General features: G+C 42.4%; 1 protein-coding gene across 1 annotated transcript in view; it reads left to right on the top strand.

The window, feature by feature from the left end:
* LOC138288481 (E3 ubiquitin-protein ligase TRIM39-like) overlaps positions 1-18,720 on the top strand; it is a 232,599-nt gene that overhangs the window by 132,726 nt on the left and 81,153 nt on the right. The window contains exon 6 of the mRNA XM_069230037.1: positions 10,396-10,430. Coding sequence (XP_069086138.1) covers positions 10,396-10,430 — 35 coding nt within the window. The remainder of the gene's footprint in view (positions 1-10,395; positions 10,431-18,720) is intronic.

Genomic DNA, 18,720 nt, shown 5'->3' with positions numbered 1-18,720 from the left:
TGCTGTGGTTGAAGAGTGTGAGGACGGGATAGATGATTTGATGAATGACATGCAAGACATGGTGTTGTCTATTGACAAAGGTAATGTAAAAAGTGGAAATCCGTAACACTGTGTTGATCCATACATTTTGGTACAAGTTGGTGAGAAACATTTAAGATTGTTAGTAGATTCTGGAGCCAGAATCACTATGATTACTCAGGAACTGTTTGAACAAAAATGGGGTACGCGTAAGCTGAATCCACCTGAAGAGATCATCTGTTTCGTATAAGGGAAAGAGGATTGATCTTTTTTTTTTTTAAAGAAATTCTTGTATTCAGGGGCGACAGATTTATGGGAAGGTATATGTGGCAGTCAAACGGTTGAATATTTTGGGTTGGTTTTATCAAGGCCTTTTCGGAATGGTGTTACATCCTGGTACGTTCAAGCAGGTTACAGTTGTAAGACATTCCACTGATATTGACAATTTGCTTAGTTAGTTTCCTAAGGTTTTTTTGTGTGAATTGGGCAAAGTAAAAGGTTTTAAGCACAAAATAAAGGTCACAGACAATATCATTCCCATAAAGAATAAATTGAGAGGTGTACCGTTCCGTGTCAGGGATGAGTTAGAAAAAGAGTTGAAGGGGTTGTGTTTGAAAGGTATAATTGAACCTGTTGAGTCCTCATTATGGTAGTCTCCATTGTTGGCAACCAAGAAGAAGAATGGAGAGTTGAGGGTGTGCATTGACTTGAGGGCTCTCAACAGGGAGATCTGGGTAGACTCACATCCTTTGCTAAAAATCAGTGAGATGCTTTCTTTCATAGCTGGGGCAAACGTTTTCACAAAACTTGGCTTGTGCCTACCGCCATGTAGAACTGACACCTTATTCACGTCATTATACTGCATTTGTATATCCTTGGGGGACTTATCAGTACTGCTGTTTGCAGTTTGGTTTGGCATCGGCAGCATCAGTCTTTCAAAGAATAATGACCATTTTACTTAAAGAAATTAAGAAGGTGTGTGTTTTTCAAGATGACGTTTTGATTCATGCTGGTGATCGCCATGACCGTGATGTGATTTTGGGTCAGGTTTTGAAAGTATTTGATGATGCAGGTGTTGTTTTAAAAAGAGAAATGTGTCAGTTTTTGCAAACAACGGTGGAATATTTGGGTCATGTCATTACAGCAGAAGGTTTGCATCCTATACCTGGTCTTGTAGAGGCGATTGTGAAGGCTCCTGCATGTCAGGACAAAGTGGGTGTCGAGTCTTTTCTGGGGCTCTGTGAGTTCTATTAAAGATTTATTGAGAACTTCGCTATTTTGGTCAGACCAATTTCGAATTTGCTGAAAAACAATACAGAATTTAGATGGGATGCCAAGTGTGTGGAAGCTTTCAACAATGTTAAACATGAATTATGTAAGGATAAGGTTTTACAATCGTTTGACCCTAATCTGAAATGTTGTTTGACAGTTGATGCCAGCAAATTTGGAGTGGGAGCGGTTTTAACCCAGACTAATAGGAAGCAGGAATACACCATTGGTTTTGCATCCAGAGTTCTTAGACCAAATGAAATACACTATTCAGTGATAAAGAAAGAATTGTTGGCATGTTAGCGGGCCATTGAAAAGTTGAAATGCTATCTGTGGGGAAGACATTTTTTGTTGCAAACCGACCATAAACCTTTGGTTTCAGTCCTCAATGGGACAATGCTAGAAGAAGCACACCGAGGATTGCAAGATTTTGCAGCTAGCTTATTACAGTTTGTTTTTTTCTGTTAGACACATTTCTAGTGGGAAAAATGTGAGAGCAGATTATCTCTCTAGGCATCCGGTTGAAGAGAATGAAGGAAGCAAAGACTATATTCAGCATGAAGATTGTTTCATTGCTGCTATCGAGTTGGATCGAACATGATCCTTTTCGGAGGCACAATGAAACAATCTTCTAATAATGATGCCCTTATATCTAAAATCATGATTTATGTCAAGAAAGGTTGGCCTCATGAGAAGAGTTTAGAATTAGGTTCTCAACCTTTTTTTAAGGTGATGGATGAGTTAACTATTGAGGATGGGGTGCTATTGAGGAATAATAAGATAGTGTTTCAGGTTCTATTAGAACCTGGAGGCACTTTGTCATTTTGGAAAAAGCACACGAAGGGCATTTAGGTTCCACACTTACCAAAAGGAGGGTGAGGGAATACTACTGGTGGCCGCAAATGGACAAGGATATTGATGCTTTAGTTGCTAACTGTGCAATTTGTGCTACATGTGATAAGGCACTGAAGACATCAACTGCTCCATTGAAACCTATTGAGTGTCCATCTGGTCCATGGGAAAAGGTTGGCATTGATTTAATAGGGCCTTTCAATTCTCTTTCACTTAAGTTACGGTATGCTTATGTTATGGTGGATTACTATTCCAAATGGCCACATGCAAAATTTGTAGGTGAGACCAATTCTAAATCTGTGGTGTCTTTCCTGAAAGAGAGTTTCTTGGATGAAGGGTTTCCTAAGGAGCTTGTGTCCGACAATGGTGTGCAATATGTATCTTCTGAGGTTGAGGGCTTTCTGAATGCGTGTGCAATTAAACATTTAAAAAGTTCACTTTACTAGCCACAAACCAATGGTTTACTTGAACGGTTCAATTGTGTGGTTGGGGAATGAGTGCAGTGGGCTTTAGCTAAGGGGTGTGTGATTGAAGCTGCTGTCCAAAGCATGTTGTGGTTTTGCAGAACAACACCCCATTCAAGCACAGGAGTATCCCCGTTTGAATCTCTTAGAGGAAGGAAACCTGCCACTTTGTTTAGACCAGCTTGGTTGTCCAAAATTCTTAAACACTCGACGTGTAAGGAACAAATTGACATTAATGTTGTTATAATGCTGTGTCTGCTCAATATAGACAAAAAACAAGTTATGATAGGAACAGAAATGTTAAGAGTGTCCGGTTTGTCGTTGGTGACTGGGTTTGGGTTAATTTGCCATGGCTTGTCAAGTAGGGTGATCCAAAGTTTTCTGAACCATTTAAGGTGGACAAAGTGTATGGCACTGCTGTTCGCATGAAAGGACGGAACTGATGGAATGTGGGAAAAGTGGCCAAAATTACAATTGGCACCAAAGATGTTTTGGATGTTTGCCTGCAGAGTGACAATGGTCAGAATGTAAGGTTACAGAGGATCCCGGAGTTGCATATGGGTATTGAGGCAAATGCAGAAGTTCACATGGATTCTGGTTCTGTGGAACGGTGGTTAGGAGAAGTGTTAGAACTCATAATCTTCCTTTGCGATACCGATAGGAACCTGGGGGAGAAGTGTTTGTATTCATAGTCTAGCTTTGAGGTATCAACAAGGAAGTTTTATTTTTTTTGTGTTTTGTATTTTTTCCAAACATTTTATGAAAAGGAAAAATTAAATGTAGTATCTTGCGATGTATGTCGTCTGTTTTCCCCCTTTAGTTGCCGCTTGCGTGTTCATGAGGGTGGTTTAGAATGTTGTGGGAGGGCTCAGATCGGTTGGAGCTGAAAAATCGGATGACAGCTCGCACGGCGCTGGGGTGATTTTGTTGGCATTTTAATTCTTGATTAAACACGTTTCTAAACCAAACATGGATGGAGTGTTTATTCAGCTCATTTGACACACTCTCAGTGTATTTGCTGTCTTTATCCTAAGCACTAGTCAGCGGAATTTAAGATTTGTGTGTCTTTCGCCACTAAGACTCCTAAGGACACAGAAAGTGGGTTGGCATTATCACTTATTAAAAAAGAGAATATTCCTCCTTCTAAAGGAGTTGCCTCCTCTTCAGGGGTAGGTTCAGTGAGAAGTGCCCCCCAAAGCACTCCAATGAAGGCAGCGCACAAGAGGAGACTTTTGCAGTTTCCTGAGCGTGGTCTACTTGGTACAGCGCTTACAGCCACCTCCTCTATTGACAAACCAGAGTCCAAGTGCTACAGAGACTCACCTGTGGCAAAGAAGACAATAGCATCAATGATGACTCAATCGACGTCAAGCAGGCTGTCTAAGGCAAAGACTATACCATTGATGAGGTCCATTTTATCGACAGCGGAGACCTTACCATCAGCGACGACCATACTGTTGACGACGGCGACCTTACCGTCGACAAAGACAACTCTACCGTTGATGTCAAAGACTATGCCATCAATGTCGATGACCATACCATCTAAGTCGATACTGTACTGTCAATGGCATAACCGTTGGGATCCATGCAGCCAATGGAAAACATAGAAGGGGACGTTTTTTCACTTTTAATAGTGATGGATGTGCTTTCAGTGCAATTATTGCAAGCATAATAATAATAAGAAGAAGAAGAAGTTAGTGAATATTTCTCATTGAAAGCTTACAGCCCAACACAATTAGATGCACAATATGTCCCAGATTTTGAAGAGATGCAATGGATGATGAGTAGTGAAGAGGAGGTCCAAGTGCCAATTGTCTGTTTATCAAATAAATGATGGCTACTTTTACTAAGTTATTAATGCAGCCAACTAATAATCCTAACATGGGGTTACCTGCTGCTCCTATCCTCCCTCCTCCTCAATCTGCTCCTTTACCAGCTTCGCCTCCTAGACAGCCATCACTGCTCCCTCCTCCTCCAATGCCAAAAGGTTGTTCCATGAAAAAGACGTGGATGACATTTGTTCTAACGGTTCTATCTATTCTGATAAGGAAGGAGAGGAAGGTGAGCTACCATCAGACGGTGATGGAAGAAATGATAATGTCTGATATTTTGTTGGACCAATATAGCAACATGCTACAGCTGATATATCTAAATTTCATTTGTTGACTGATAGGAAATTCAATCTACCAATGACCTCTGTAGATCAACCATGTTTTCTTTATTATTTCAAAGAAACCTCAAAAATGCATTAATTCCATACCTTTTCTTGATTATGGGCCTCATTCCGACCCTGGCGGTCATGGACCGCCAGGGCCGGGGTCGGAGGATGCACCGCCAACAGGCTGGCGGTGCATCCAGGCCAATTCTGACCGCGGCGGTAAAGCTGCGGTCAGAAAAGGGAAACCAGCGGTTTCCCGCCGGTTTTCCCCTGGCCTCAAGAATCCTCCATGGCGGCGCTGCAGGCAGTGCCGCCATGGGGATTCCGACACCCTTCCCGCCAGCCTGTTTCTGGCGGTTTTGACCGCCAGAACCAGGCTGGCGGGAACGGGTGTCGTGGGGCCCCCTAACAGGGCCCCACATTGATTTTCAGTGTCTGCATAGACACTACTTCAGCAGACACTGAAAATCGCGACGGGTGCAACTGCACCCGTCGCACTAAAGCAACTCCGCCGGCTCCATTCGGAGCCGGCTTCATCGTTGCTGTGGCTTTCCCGCTGGGTGGGCGGGCGGCCTTTTGGCGGTCGCCCGCCCGCCCAGCGGGAAAGTCATAATGACCGCCGCGGTCTTTTGACGGCGGTACGGTCATCTGGCAGTTCCCGCCAGGCGGGCGGCTACCGCTGCCCGCAGGGGTCGGAATGACCCCCTATGTCTGGTTAGAAGGCCTGAAATTAATTAAGGCATTTGCTACCATTCCAGCTGTGATACCTTGTGTGGAAAAGAAGTGCAAGGCCCCATATTCAGCTCTGTCCTGCTAAACAAGTCATACTAGACCATATTCAGTAAGTGCTTCAGCACCCTCAAAGGAGAACCAAGCCCCCAATAGCACCATCATTTAATTTGCCAGACAAAGATAGCATACGTATTGACAATCTGGGCCAGAAAATATCCTGTATAGCAGCAACCTCAATAAGGGCAGGCAAGGCATTGGAGCTTCTAGGTCGCTATGATCATCAGATGTGGCATGATATAGCTCCAATACTGAACCTTGTTCCTGAAGATGAGATAAACTGAACTATACTAAAGTGCTATACTAAAGGAAGGAGAACTAACCTCTTTTGTCATTATTGATGCAATGATGGATGCTTCGAATAAAGATTCTCGCAGCTGGCAGGCAGTACTGTGCTAAGGAGGCAAGGCTAGTTGAAATCTACAGCCTTCCATACTGATGTCCAGTCTAAGACCTTAGACATGTCTTTGGATGGCCAAACTCTCTTTGGAAAACGTGTTGACGAGGCTCTGCAGGGCCTTAAAACCAGCACCAATACTACAAAGGTGTTAGGACTTTTACAATATTGCAGATTTGTGATTTCTAATTTTTGAGGCTCATGAAGATTGCAAATTTTCAGAGCAAGGTTCAGTCAGTACGGAGGTCAGCGCCATACTTATTATCCTGGATACGAGCAAGGATACTCCTTCAATTGGAAACAAAGACAAACTTATGAGAGTTTTTCAGAAATGAAGGGAGCTCCTCACAAGCACAAACTAATGACAACCAGAAAAGAGCTTGATTCTCAGCTTTCCCCATCTTTTCCATCTGGTCCTTAAAAGTTTGGGGGGGCAGTTTCCCTTTCTGCTCCCACATGGAACAACAAAACCTCGGACAAATGAGCGAGACACATTTTTCAGTCAGGTCATACGTTGAGTTTATTCAGCGATTCCCAGTTTGTCCACAAAGAAACGAACATCATCTTCATCTGAAGGAAATGCAAATGGAAAGTCTAATGCTTGTCTTCAAAGAAGCCATAGATATTATCCCCAAGTCGCACAGGAATGAAGGTTTTCATTCCAGGTTTTTCTTAATCAAAAAGATGACAGACCACTGGAGACCAATCCTTCATCTGAGAGAGCTGAACACGTTTTTATAGAAACAGTCATTTTGGATGTTCACACTACGAGACGTCCTTCTGTTGATGCAGGAAGGAGGTTTCTTGACCTTGGAGGATTCCAGCGAACATTAAACTCAGGTCCTTTTTTCCTGCCAGTAACAGAGAGGTTATTACTCACCCCAGATGCTTCCCTGGATGGATGGGGAGCCCAATTTCCAAGACCTTTCAACCAGAGGTTTTTGGTTTGATGCAGAAAAGAAGCACCACATCGATGTGTTGGAACTCCAAGCCATGGGCTTTCAGGCGTTCCTCCCCAGATTGGCTGGTCAGACGGTCCTAATCAAACCACACAATGGATATACGTGTTCTACATAGTCACGCAAGTAGGAACAAGGTCCTGGATCCTTACAGAAGAAGCACAGCTGCTGTGGAACTGGGACATTTCTCACAGGATAGACATTGCTGTGGAACATATGTCAGAATAATCAATCTGTTGCATTCAGCTGGCAGATGACGGATTGTCACAAGTGTAAATTGGAACAGAAACAGTTGGATTACATCTTCAATCAGTGGGGTCATGCGCAATCAATCTGTTAGACACTCCGAACAACAAAAAAAACCTGTGCTTCACAAGCAGGTTTTGGCATCCTGGGACGATGGACAATGCTCTTTCACTCAGTTAGTCATAGCTGTTTGCCTACGCCTTTCTTCCTTTTCCCTTTGATCCTCAAGGTGGTGAAGAATATGAAGACATACCATTGTAATGTGATTCTCATTGTTCCGGTGTGGTCTTACCGGTACTGGTAAAGGGAGCAGCTGTTGGCAACACTTCCAGTCATTCCTTTGAAGGTACATCCTAGGATATTATCCAGACATGAAAGAGATATTATTCACCACAATCCCATGTTGGTAAATTTGACAGCTTGGTACCTGACCACCTAGAATTTGCCCATCTGGATCTTCCACTGTCGCGTAAACATATTCTGGTGCAGGCTCATGCTTCAGCTACCAATAAGACTTACAATACTAAGTGGACGCATTTTTGTGTCTGGTGCAGGGATAATGGTCATCATCTGCTTCAAATAAATCCTTCCCAAATTTGCCACATTTGTTAAGTTTGGCAAAAGTGATCTAAAATATTCTTCAGTCAGGATCCATCTTGCTGCAATCTTCAGACTTAGAAGGACTGACAGTTTGATGTCAACTCTGTTTTCCCAAAGGCTCACTGAACAATTCATGTAATGTCTCTTCAGAGCTTTTCCACCTCTTCTACATCCTCCTGTTCCATGGAACCTGACTACAGTCCTAAATCAGCTGATGTTACCTCCTTTTCAGCAACTTTATAGAGCAGACTTAAAATGTGTTTTATTGAAGACAGCAGTGCTCTTGGCTCTGACATCTGCTTGGAGAATAGAAGAGATTCAGGCATTCATCATCAGAGAACCCTTCTTCAAGTGAACTAAGGACAACGTGATCCTCAGAACCAACCATAAATTAATTCCTAAGGTGCCTACTGTCTTCCATTTGAATGAGCCTGTCATTCTTAGATCTTTCTTTTCCAATCCATCCTCACTAGCAGAAAGGTCATTACATTCCTTAGATTTGTTTAAATGCCTTACATTTTATATAGAAAGGCAGGTGGTCAGCAGGGGGTTGGCTGCAGGGCCTGGCTGCAGCCAACCACCCCTCCATGCAGCCCACCCATAGGGCCTTGCTATCGGCTCCATCCCCCAGGGCTGTTTGATTGAAGGAGAGACGGGCCATGCCTGGTTAGGCCCTGAGAACCTCATCCCTAGGGCCACTTCTAAAAATAAAAGGGCCCCCCGGAGCCTTGTTAGGTCCTGGGGACTCCATCCCCACGCTCAGTCTTTTTTTTAAATAAAGGGTAGAGGTGTGCTCCCCTCCCCGGGCCGATTTCAGCCCTAGGAACTGCATCTCCTGTGTTAAGCAGCCACCAATCCCCTAAATAAAATCCCCCATGAGGGTAGTCACCCTGGAGCATAAGGTTTTCAAAATTCAAATCAGTTTAATGTTGGAAAGCTTGACTAAAATGTAACTGTGACTTTAATAAAAAAATATAAAAAGTAAAAAAGTAATTAAATCCACAACTTAAGGTAGTAGCTTCATCTTGTGTCTCAACTCCATCTTACTAAGAGAACCTTGGCTCACACTGCTCTTATCAACAAAGAAAGATTTGGAAAGATGTTTTTAGGGAACAATTGATTATCTTCGCAAGTTGTGTAAAAATGTGTGTGATGGTGTCAGTATGTTTTTGAGGTAACACTTTAGGACATATCTTAATGGTGGCTTTGTTTGTATGTGTTGAACATTGGTAAATGGTAGCTGTCTGAGTGCTAGTCAGTGTGTTGGCATGTGATTCTGCATTTGTAAGTTTAAGATAGTACATCAACCAAAAGAGTATAATAGCAAGATCTTATTGACCCCATTTAGCTTATACCCCACTGATAGTACTCTCACCTGTCAGTAACGTTTAAACTCTACAATATTCATTAAAAATGCAAGATTTGGGAAGAGCGAAACTATCATCGGTCTCATAATTTTACAATGTTTTATCATATTTTAATGCGAAAATCAACAAAAGGAACACAATGAAAATTCTTGAAAATCAGCAAAAAGAACATAATGAACATTCTTGAAAATAGCCAATAATTAAGTTATTCCTGATAAATGTGTCCAGAGTTAAAAAAGGACTGTATTAAATAAATTGGTAATCTTCCTTGTCGTAGTGGAATAGAAGTTTCCGTCTTGAATGTTTTTATTTTTCTGGCTTGCCTACACACTTTAATGGAAGAGGTTCTGTGAATGAGATGCAAAAAGGTTCCATACAGTATCTTTTAAGCAATTTTGGATGTTAGTTCTTCAAATATTTTAAGTTACAGCCACCCAGCATGAGTTTCACAAGAGCGCATCTCTGCTTCCTCAGGGCTGATAGGTTGACAAAATGATATGTTCCAAAAGCTTTTTGGGACTTCTCTTGTCAAATACATTCAGAAGATCTCAATCATTAACAATAAGTCTCATAAAGATTAATCAGACGTGAGAAACTCAACACTCTGCTTCCCAGACTTTTAGGATTAATAGACTCTTATCGGGAGAGTTACTGATATTACATTTTGTTTATTGAAGTGATCTTCTATCAATTGAATTAGATTGTCATACTTAGCTTTCAAGACCTAAATGTGTGTAGATGACAGCATTATTATATTTGGGTACACATAAATGCTAAATGCCTACTTGGCATAAATGTACCTGGAACTTGTAATATGGGCCCAGGAGAGAATTGATTCACATTATCCTTCCAGAATGTCCAGACTACTTCAAACTACATGTATTTAAGTGTCTCAAGGTATGTGAAGATATGATTGCTTATCACAACACCTAATTCACCTTATACCTCCTGTTAGCTAGCAAAATCACCCCTTCGGTGGTCATTATTTCACATTTAAGAGAAAGGACAACATCATGAAAAATATGTTGTCTCTTATACCTGTTTTAAAAGAATAAATTGGTACAGGGAAATACTTAATGTTGTTTGTTGTATAATGTTATTGAATGCATATGAACACATTGATTAGCATGCCACTTTATATTTTGTTTTTTGTGTGAGCAGTTGTTGAACTTTTCACTTTGTATAAATGAAAAATTTAGAGCATGTTTCTTTTGTTATGCCAAAATGCTGATTAAATTGTCCTTTTTATTCAATGAACCTGGTTCAATTTCTACAGGAGAATTGACTGCTTCACCGACATTTAAGACAAAGGTAAGTAAGTACTTACCTTGTATCTTCTGATGATTGGTGTTTCAGGTTTCAGGTTTAAATCAAGGCATATGCCTGGAGAATTGTGATTTCTAGTACCATCTAGAGGCAGCATTGACTCCCTCTCAACAAGCATGCAAAATTGGAAAGCATCTGAATCAATTTTAAAGTTGTGTGCAAGAAAGAGCCTCTCTTTATATGTCAGCTTTTCACATGGTATTCCACTGCATGCCATGTTTTTGCCAAACTACTAGTGCCACCTAAGATCTGAAAGTAGTATCAATGATGATGTGTTTTTTCTTACCAAGTTGCCACTATTTGAAAAGTCCTTCTCTTAGAACAGCACTTGGCTACTAACTAATTTACCTTTAAAACAATGTTAAAAACATAGGGCCTGCTTTAGGTTTCGGAAGACAGGTTACTCTCTCACAACAGAGATGGATAACCTGTTTGCCGAAATATAAATCCCATTATATCCTATGGGATTTATATTTTGGTGGACGGGCTATCTGTGTCCGCTGTAGGCCTGTAGTATTGCATAGCACACATAGGCTGCTGACACCCAACTGCACATAAAGATAAACAATTTCCCAAATAGATAATTAAATATCGTATCATGCCATTGGCATTAAAAAAAAAAAGTTGAAGGCAAATACATTTTTGATCACTTAGTCCAAATCAGAAATCCTCCTAAATACCATTCAGGTGAAACCAAAGCCTTCTTTTAATTGGCAGTACTCAGTATGTCAGCCCCAGCTCCACAGTGAAACGTTATAGATCAATCTCTGATAGCAAACTTTCTTTCATCCTGCATGCTGAAAATTCAATTAAAAACAAACTGGCCTTACAAAAAGGCAGTCTGTCCTTTTACAGTTCTATCATAATAAAACCATTGCTAGGGCTGTCATCATATTTTGATTAGATGAATCCAGTTCCATAAAAATCACTTGCAAAAATTACAATGAATACAGCATAATGCCACTAGAATCATTGACCAATCAGAATTGAAAGAGTACATCACACTACTATTAAAAGATCGTAAGTGGCTACCATTGAGGCAGAACACTTTAAAATTGTCTGCATGTGGCACTTCATGTCAGGGAAGCAGAAGGTAAGTATAAATATTTCCCTAAGTCAAATGTTTTTTTTATCTGGGAAAAATATCTGTTTGGATAACAATCCTTCAAGTTAGAAGGGAAATTACTGTGATGAATTATCCATGCCTGTGACTTTTGAGGTGCCTTTAGACCAGGCACCTCCAATAAGTAGCTCTTGAGCCACCTCTAAGTAGCTCATGTGTGTACAGCCCAGTCCTCTAAAGTCTAAGGTATTGGTTGGTTAAAATAATATATGTAAACCAAAATTCAAGGTGAGAATGTGTCCATTTTCAGAAACTCATTAGTGGAAGCAATGACACAATTTCCAAAATATATTTAAAGCGGATACTTCAGTGCTAAAACCTATTAACTTTAATCTAGCAATCCAATGCCTTTATTGAGGCATCAACAAAGCTGACCCATGGCTTTGTTGAGTTACCTGGCAAGGACAGCAGTCTCTAGTCAATTTCCAGGGTCTATTAACACACTGCAATAGGAATTAATGGAGTAGCCCTGTTGCAAGAGATGCAGTGCCGGATGCTGAAGATGCTCAAGGATGCTGAGGATTTTGAGCCGGTGCTGGGCTTGTTCCTGTGACCACCCCTCGGTCCACAAGTATGATGGGTGACTTTAGCATGAGATGTCAATGTCCCTTGAATTCTGGGTAGAATTCTGGCAAAATCCAGCTGCCACTGTTCTACTGACATCTGAAACTAGTGATTCCCTTTAACTAGCAGTAACGTCTGTGGTGGGTGACCAAACTGGACTCCGATGACTCTTGTTGGTCAAGCAGATTCTGGTGCAACTTTTGAGGTTTGGGACTTGGTTTACCAGATTGCAACTTGATGTCCAATGTGATCTGAGCTTTCAGAACAGAAGGCATTTATGGTGCTCTGGCACTAACAGGGAGTCAGCCAACTGACACTTGGAGTCACCATCTCTGTCTAGGAGCTTGAGGATTACGAGCAGGACACTAAAGGCACAATCCTTTCTCTTCCAGGGGGGATCCTAATCAGTAGTCATATGCCATGTTTATTGACCCCAGAGCATATACTAAATACATACATATTTATATCTATATAAAATATAAATACATATATGTACCCATATATTATCCATTCCGCGTATAATAAAGGCTAAAAATGCCTATTTACAGTGAGATTTCCTTTAAAACATTCTTGTCATACTCACATTTCTGTAAAACAGAAACAAGCGAAAGCATAGAATGCAAAAAAAAAAAACAGTTTTCCAATAGGCTGCATTAGAATTAGTAACAAAGACAAATTGGTACCGTGCCTTTAAGACTTCCAGGACCTCCATATCCCACCATTCCCCAAAGGTGAGAGTGAGGTAACAGGCTCCTTAAGTGAGGATCCCCGAAGATAAGCTCTTCAGTTTTCCTGACTTTTTGTATCCTGGGTACTTTTCTACACATTCCTGACTGAAAACATTTTTTTCCAGTCACATATTATGCCAGCTTTGCTCAACAAGCACCCTATTTCTGTCAAGAAAATGGCACTATCTGACCCACACTGTGTGTGATGTGCTTGCCTACTTCGCACTATCCTGACACAACTACCATTGTGAAAACGTCTCAAAAAGGACTTTGGAGGGGAGAGAGAAGAGGAGACTGCATGTCCTGCATGAGAGAAGAAAGGTAAAACCTTCAAGTGGCCTTGGGGGGTTTAAAACCTCTTTAAAAGAGCCCTTCTCTCATCACCAAAGAGGGAGGACTGAACAATTCACTCAAAAGCATAATTCGCCACTGCCGTTGACAGGCAGAAGATCAGCAGCGAGAGAAATACCAGTATGTTCCCCTTCAGCGTCGACATCGAGGGCTCCTTGTGCTTCCTAAGTCGAGGTCGAAAAGTCCAGCAACGGAAAAGTCACTGTTGATATACTCTTCAAAGTTGTTGTCAACAAGTTACCAATCAACATCAAGGCATTGTTTTGAGTCAAGGTATGTGCCATTAAGGTATGCAGTATTGTCTGAAGGCTCGATGTCACATCATGTTACACCATGATCGACGTCAAGCCACTCAACGCCACATAGGTGTTCGACACTGGATCCGTCCCCAAAACCTACTACATCGACATCAAGAAAGAGGTAATCGACATCGAGAAACTCACCAGCAGCGGAGAAAAGACATTGTGAGGAGTCACATTCGACTTCATGCTCAGTCATATCAAAGCAGAGAAGCAGATCCAGGTCACCCAATGCCACAACAGTACCTATAGTGACTCCTCATTCACCACAGATGCCGCAGAATCAAAGGCAGCTTCATCAAAGTCCAGTCTCTGACTACTCCCAGACATACTCCCAAAGCAGAGGTACTGTGCACATTCCTTCACCTTGATGTACTCCTCATGGGAGGGTTTCTTCTATGCCACCTGTACTCAGACCTCAGCACAAATTGCACCATGGAGATGTCTAACTCCACAGATCAGGTGTTCAAGAGGGAGATGTCAACAACACAAGATCTAGATCTCAAGATCTTCAACCAGATCTAGACATACTCATAGATCCGGGCCTTGCAGACGACACAGGACCCCTTCATGGTCCATAACATCTCACTCTTCGATAAGGGATTATTCCCCTACATTGTCTGATTCACCACCAACAAGAGTTTTCCCAGTGGATGACCTCATCACATTTAATGATATCCTAGTTTTGAAACTCTCCACCAGAGAACAGACTCTAGACCTCTACTCCTTCTGGTCCCTAGCCTTTTGGAACCTTCCTGGCACCTTCTTCCACATGTCCTGTGCTTTCAGGTATACTCACGAAGTACAAGGCTCCCAATCAGGATCCTCTGTTTCTTTATGCTGAGACTCCTCCAGATTCTGTGGTAGTTGAAACAGCAAGTAAAAATCAACCATCAGCTTCAGCTTCCACTGTGCTGCCAGACAAGGACAGTAGACATACTGATTCCCTCGGCAAGAATATGTGCAACAGTTTGGCATCTTGCATGAAGGTTGCCACGGCATCAGCCATATTGAGGTGCTATGATAGAGCCCTTTGGGGCCCCCAATCTAGATTTTCTGAGAAACTACCTAAGGAGGACAGGCAAGACTTTTAAGAGATACATGAAGAGAGCGGTCTGGTGGCAAATTAAATTATCAGTACTGCTGCAGATGCATCAGACCTTGAGACACATCGTTACTCCCATGGAATTTGCACAAGACACTCATCTTGACTGCGGCTCATGGTCCTCAAGCCTGAAGTACAGCAGCGGATACTAAGGCCCAGCAACAATGTTTCCGCCCGCCGGCCCAGCAGAATGTTCATTATGCAGCCGGCGGCCTCCCAGGGGGGCTGGCAGTCAGTGAAATAACTGCCAGCATGAACACGGCGGTAAACACTGCTGTGTTCATAATGACCCTCTAAATCTCCCTTTCACAGGTACATCTCTATTTGGAACACATGCAGATGATGAGATGGTGAAAATGAAGTCAGAGCTGGATGAGCTGAAAGCTGTGGGGCTTGAAAAAAGTAAGGAGTTCAAATGAAAATACAATCCATATGACCGCAGGCCTTACCAGCAGAGGGTTCAAATCCCTCACTGGTTACAACATTCCCAACATTCCAGGTCACACTACCATCCTCAAAGACAACCAAGAAGAAGAGGAACTCTGCACCAATCTATCTCCATTGCAAAAGCTCAACCAAAACAATGAGCTATTGCTTTCCTCGTCCTTGTATCCCGCTCTGGTGTGGGAAAGCATCATAAGACATCTAAACAAGTGAAGAAAAATTACCAACGACAAATGGGTACTGAACATTGTTCAAAATGGCTATTCCATCAGGTTCAAATCCCCTCCACCCTCTGTCCCTCCAAAAAAGAAACACTGCTTCATCCACAACATCTGTTCCTAAAAGAAGCCATAGAAGAGGTGCCACTTCCTCAACGGGGAAGAGGGATATATTCACACTACTTTCTGGTTCAGAAAATAGATCCAACTCCAGAGTACAAACCAATCCTAGACTTACGAATCCTGAACAAGTACATCCTCAAAGAAAAATTCAGGATTCTGGCTCTTCACAACATCTACCCGCAAATACATCAGGGGGAATGCATATGCTTGATAGACCTACAAGATACATACTTCCACATCCTGATCGCCAGAAAGCATCGGAAGTTTCTCCGCTTCAAGGTAGCATCCAAGCACTCCCAGTACAAAGTGTTGCCGCTTGGGCTCAAATCTGCTCCCCAGACATTCTCGAAGTGTATGGCGTAGTAGCTGCACACCAGAGGAAGCGGGGACTATTCATCTATCCATACCTGGAAGATTAGCTAGTCAAGAGTCACTCTCCAGCAAAATCAGAGCAACATGATCCTGCAAGACCTGGGATTGCAAATAAATATTTAAAAAATCCATAAGCTCAACAACTGCCCTATTTAGGAGCAACTCTGGATACAAACCTCGCATGCGTGTATCCTACTGAGAGAGGTTATCCTCAATCAGCATGAAATGTCACAACCTCCTACAGGCTCCTTGTCCGACGGCCAGACAAGTAGATTCATTGTTGGGGTCGATGGCTTCATGCATTTTCATTGTCCCCAATGCCAGGCTACACATGATCCTGCAAGACCTGAGATTGCAAATAAATATAAAAAAATCCATGAGTACCATCTCAACAACTGTACTATTTGGTAGTAACTCTGGATACAAACCTCACAAGAGTGTATCCTTCGGAGGAGAGGTTATCCTCAATCAACTTGAAATGTCACAACCTCCTACAGACTCCTCGTCCAATAGCCAGACAAGTAGCTTCATTGCTGGGATCGATGGCTTCCTATATTTTCATTGTCCCCAATGCCAGGCTACACATGAGGCCTCTGCAGCAAACTCTGGATGTCCAGTGGTCTTGGCAGTCCAAACTCTGGGAACACAAGGTGGTCCTGTCACAAGAAGCGAGACAATTGCTCAAACAGTGGATGCAACGACAACACCTTCTAATTAGAGTACCTTTCCACCAGGATTTACCCACACAAAGAATCATCATGGATGCTTCCCTTCAGGGATGGGGGGCTCACATGGGTCTTCTTCAGGTTCAAGGTTTATGGTCAGACAAGATGAAGCTGTATCACATAAACATGCTGGAAATCAGAGTAGTTCATCTCGCCCTGAAGTCATTTAATGTTAGGAAGATTTATAGAGCTCATGGCTTCCTGAAGGCCCCCCAGTGCTAAGTACGGATTTTCAGAATATGGTATGAAGGTTAGGCTCTAAAAAGCCAGGTTTTAAGCAATTGATGGAAGGAGAGCACATAGCTAGTCAGCCGGAGGCAGAGAGGTAATGAATTCCATTATTTGCTTCCTAAGTAGGCCATAGAGCTTCCCCCCCCCCCCCATTTTACAATTGGAGGTCTAACTAGTGCAGCCAATGAAGATCTGAGCTGCCTAGAAGGCATGTAGAAGGAGGTTAAATGCCTTAACAAAGAAGGACCTCTATTGTGTAGAGACCTATGAATATAGCACAGAGTTTTGAACTTTATGCGATGTGCCACAGGAAGCCAGTGAAGAAAGGAAATAGCCTCTTTAGCAGACATATGTCTAGGTTTGTCTAGAAGGAGCTGAGCAGAGGCATTCTGAACCATCTGCAGTTTCCTACTTACATACTTTGGAGAGCCGAGATACAGTTCATTACCATAATCAAGCCGGGAAATAGTAAGGGCCTGAACAATAAGTCTTTTAGCTACAAATGGAAGAATTGTAAAGACTTTCCTCAACAATCAAAGCAGACTGAAACAGGATGCAAAGATCTTTTTTACAAGGAAATCCATTGTGAGCCGAGGGTCTAGCCAGACACCTAGGCTCTTGATATACAGGGTATTAGTGCAGAGCAATTAGTGCTGGGATTGGTGAAGAATGAAACCACCAGCTGAGTATCATCTGCATACGACACAATTGAAAGTTTGCAAGGCTCCATGATCTCTGCAAGTGGGGACACATAAGTATTGAACAACGTGGGGCTTAGGGAAGAACCCTGGGGTACCTCATAGTTGATCGATAGACGGTTAGATAGTAAGGACCGGTCCAGTACCTGAAAGGTCCCCTCCAAAAAGGAGGAGAGCCAACCCAGAGCACTGCCTGTAATTCCGAGCTACACCAATCTCGAAAGACGTATGCCGTGATCCACAGTGTGAAAAGCTGCGCTAAGGTCAAGAAGAATAATGGCCATCGCACCACCTTGATCATGGCGCCATCTAGCCTCCTCAGTGACCGCTAGCAGTGCCGACTTTGTGCTATGGAGTGACCTAAAACCCATCTGGGTGGGATGGAGAATGTCGTTATCTTCAAGGAAACGGGAAAGCCTGATGTTCACATGCTTTTCTATTATTTTAGACACTGCTGGCAACAGAGAGATAGGACTATAGTTATTCAAAAGGGCTGCATCAAGATAAGGCTCTTTCAGTAAAGGCTTGACTATGGCATGTTTCGATTGATCCGGGACAATGCTCCCATTAAGGGAGGAGTTCAAAAGATCGGTAACAACGGGAGCTATAACAGAGGCACCCAAAGCAAGAACATGTGGGGGGCAGGGTCAAGAGGATAGCCCGATTTCAGTGCCGCTAATGAGTTAGAAACCAAATCTTCAGTAAGGGGAGAGAAGTGTGAAAGTAAAATGCCTTGTAAGATGTCCTGACCTGTAGTATTGGGGGGTGATATAGGCTTCCAGAAAAGGCCGAATAAATATCTACTATCTTCTGTTGGAAATAGAGTGATAAATTGTTGCTATGTTGTTGGGAGGCATCCAAGAGCTCACTATGCCTATTAGGCTGCACAACCTATTTAACTATTTGAAAGATCTCCTTAGGTGAGTTGGAGGACTGTTCAATTCTTGAGGCATAATAGGTAGACTGGACTAACTTAATTTCCAAATGGAAATGTTTGATTGCATTCCTATAATCCCCCTTTAAAGAGGGGTCATAGGATTTTCTCCATTTCCTTTCCAGGCGCTTACAACCAAGGAGCACCTTTATTTCTTCGGGTCCCTGCTTTATTTGAGTACGGGAGTGCTATATCGAAAGTTTTAGTAATCCACCCATTGAATGCCTTTGAGAAACCAGCAGTATGATCAGATCTTCAAGGGCCTTGGTCCAGTCGCTTGCTTTAAGTTTGTGCCAACAGCGGTAAGGTTGCGTTGTAGTAGGAGGGGGTCTACAGAAAACAGAAGTGGCGAGATTAAGT

The sequence above is a fragment of the Pleurodeles waltl genome, chromosome 4_1 (assembly GCF_031143425.1).
Source record: "Pleurodeles waltl isolate 20211129_DDA chromosome 4_1, aPleWal1.hap1.20221129, whole genome shotgun sequence".
Classification (NCBI taxonomy): Eukaryota; Metazoa; Chordata; class Amphibia; order Caudata; family Salamandridae; genus Pleurodeles; species Pleurodeles waltl.
Note: the sequence above shows the minus strand (reverse complement) of the source record. Positions and strands in the feature narration are given on the sequence as shown.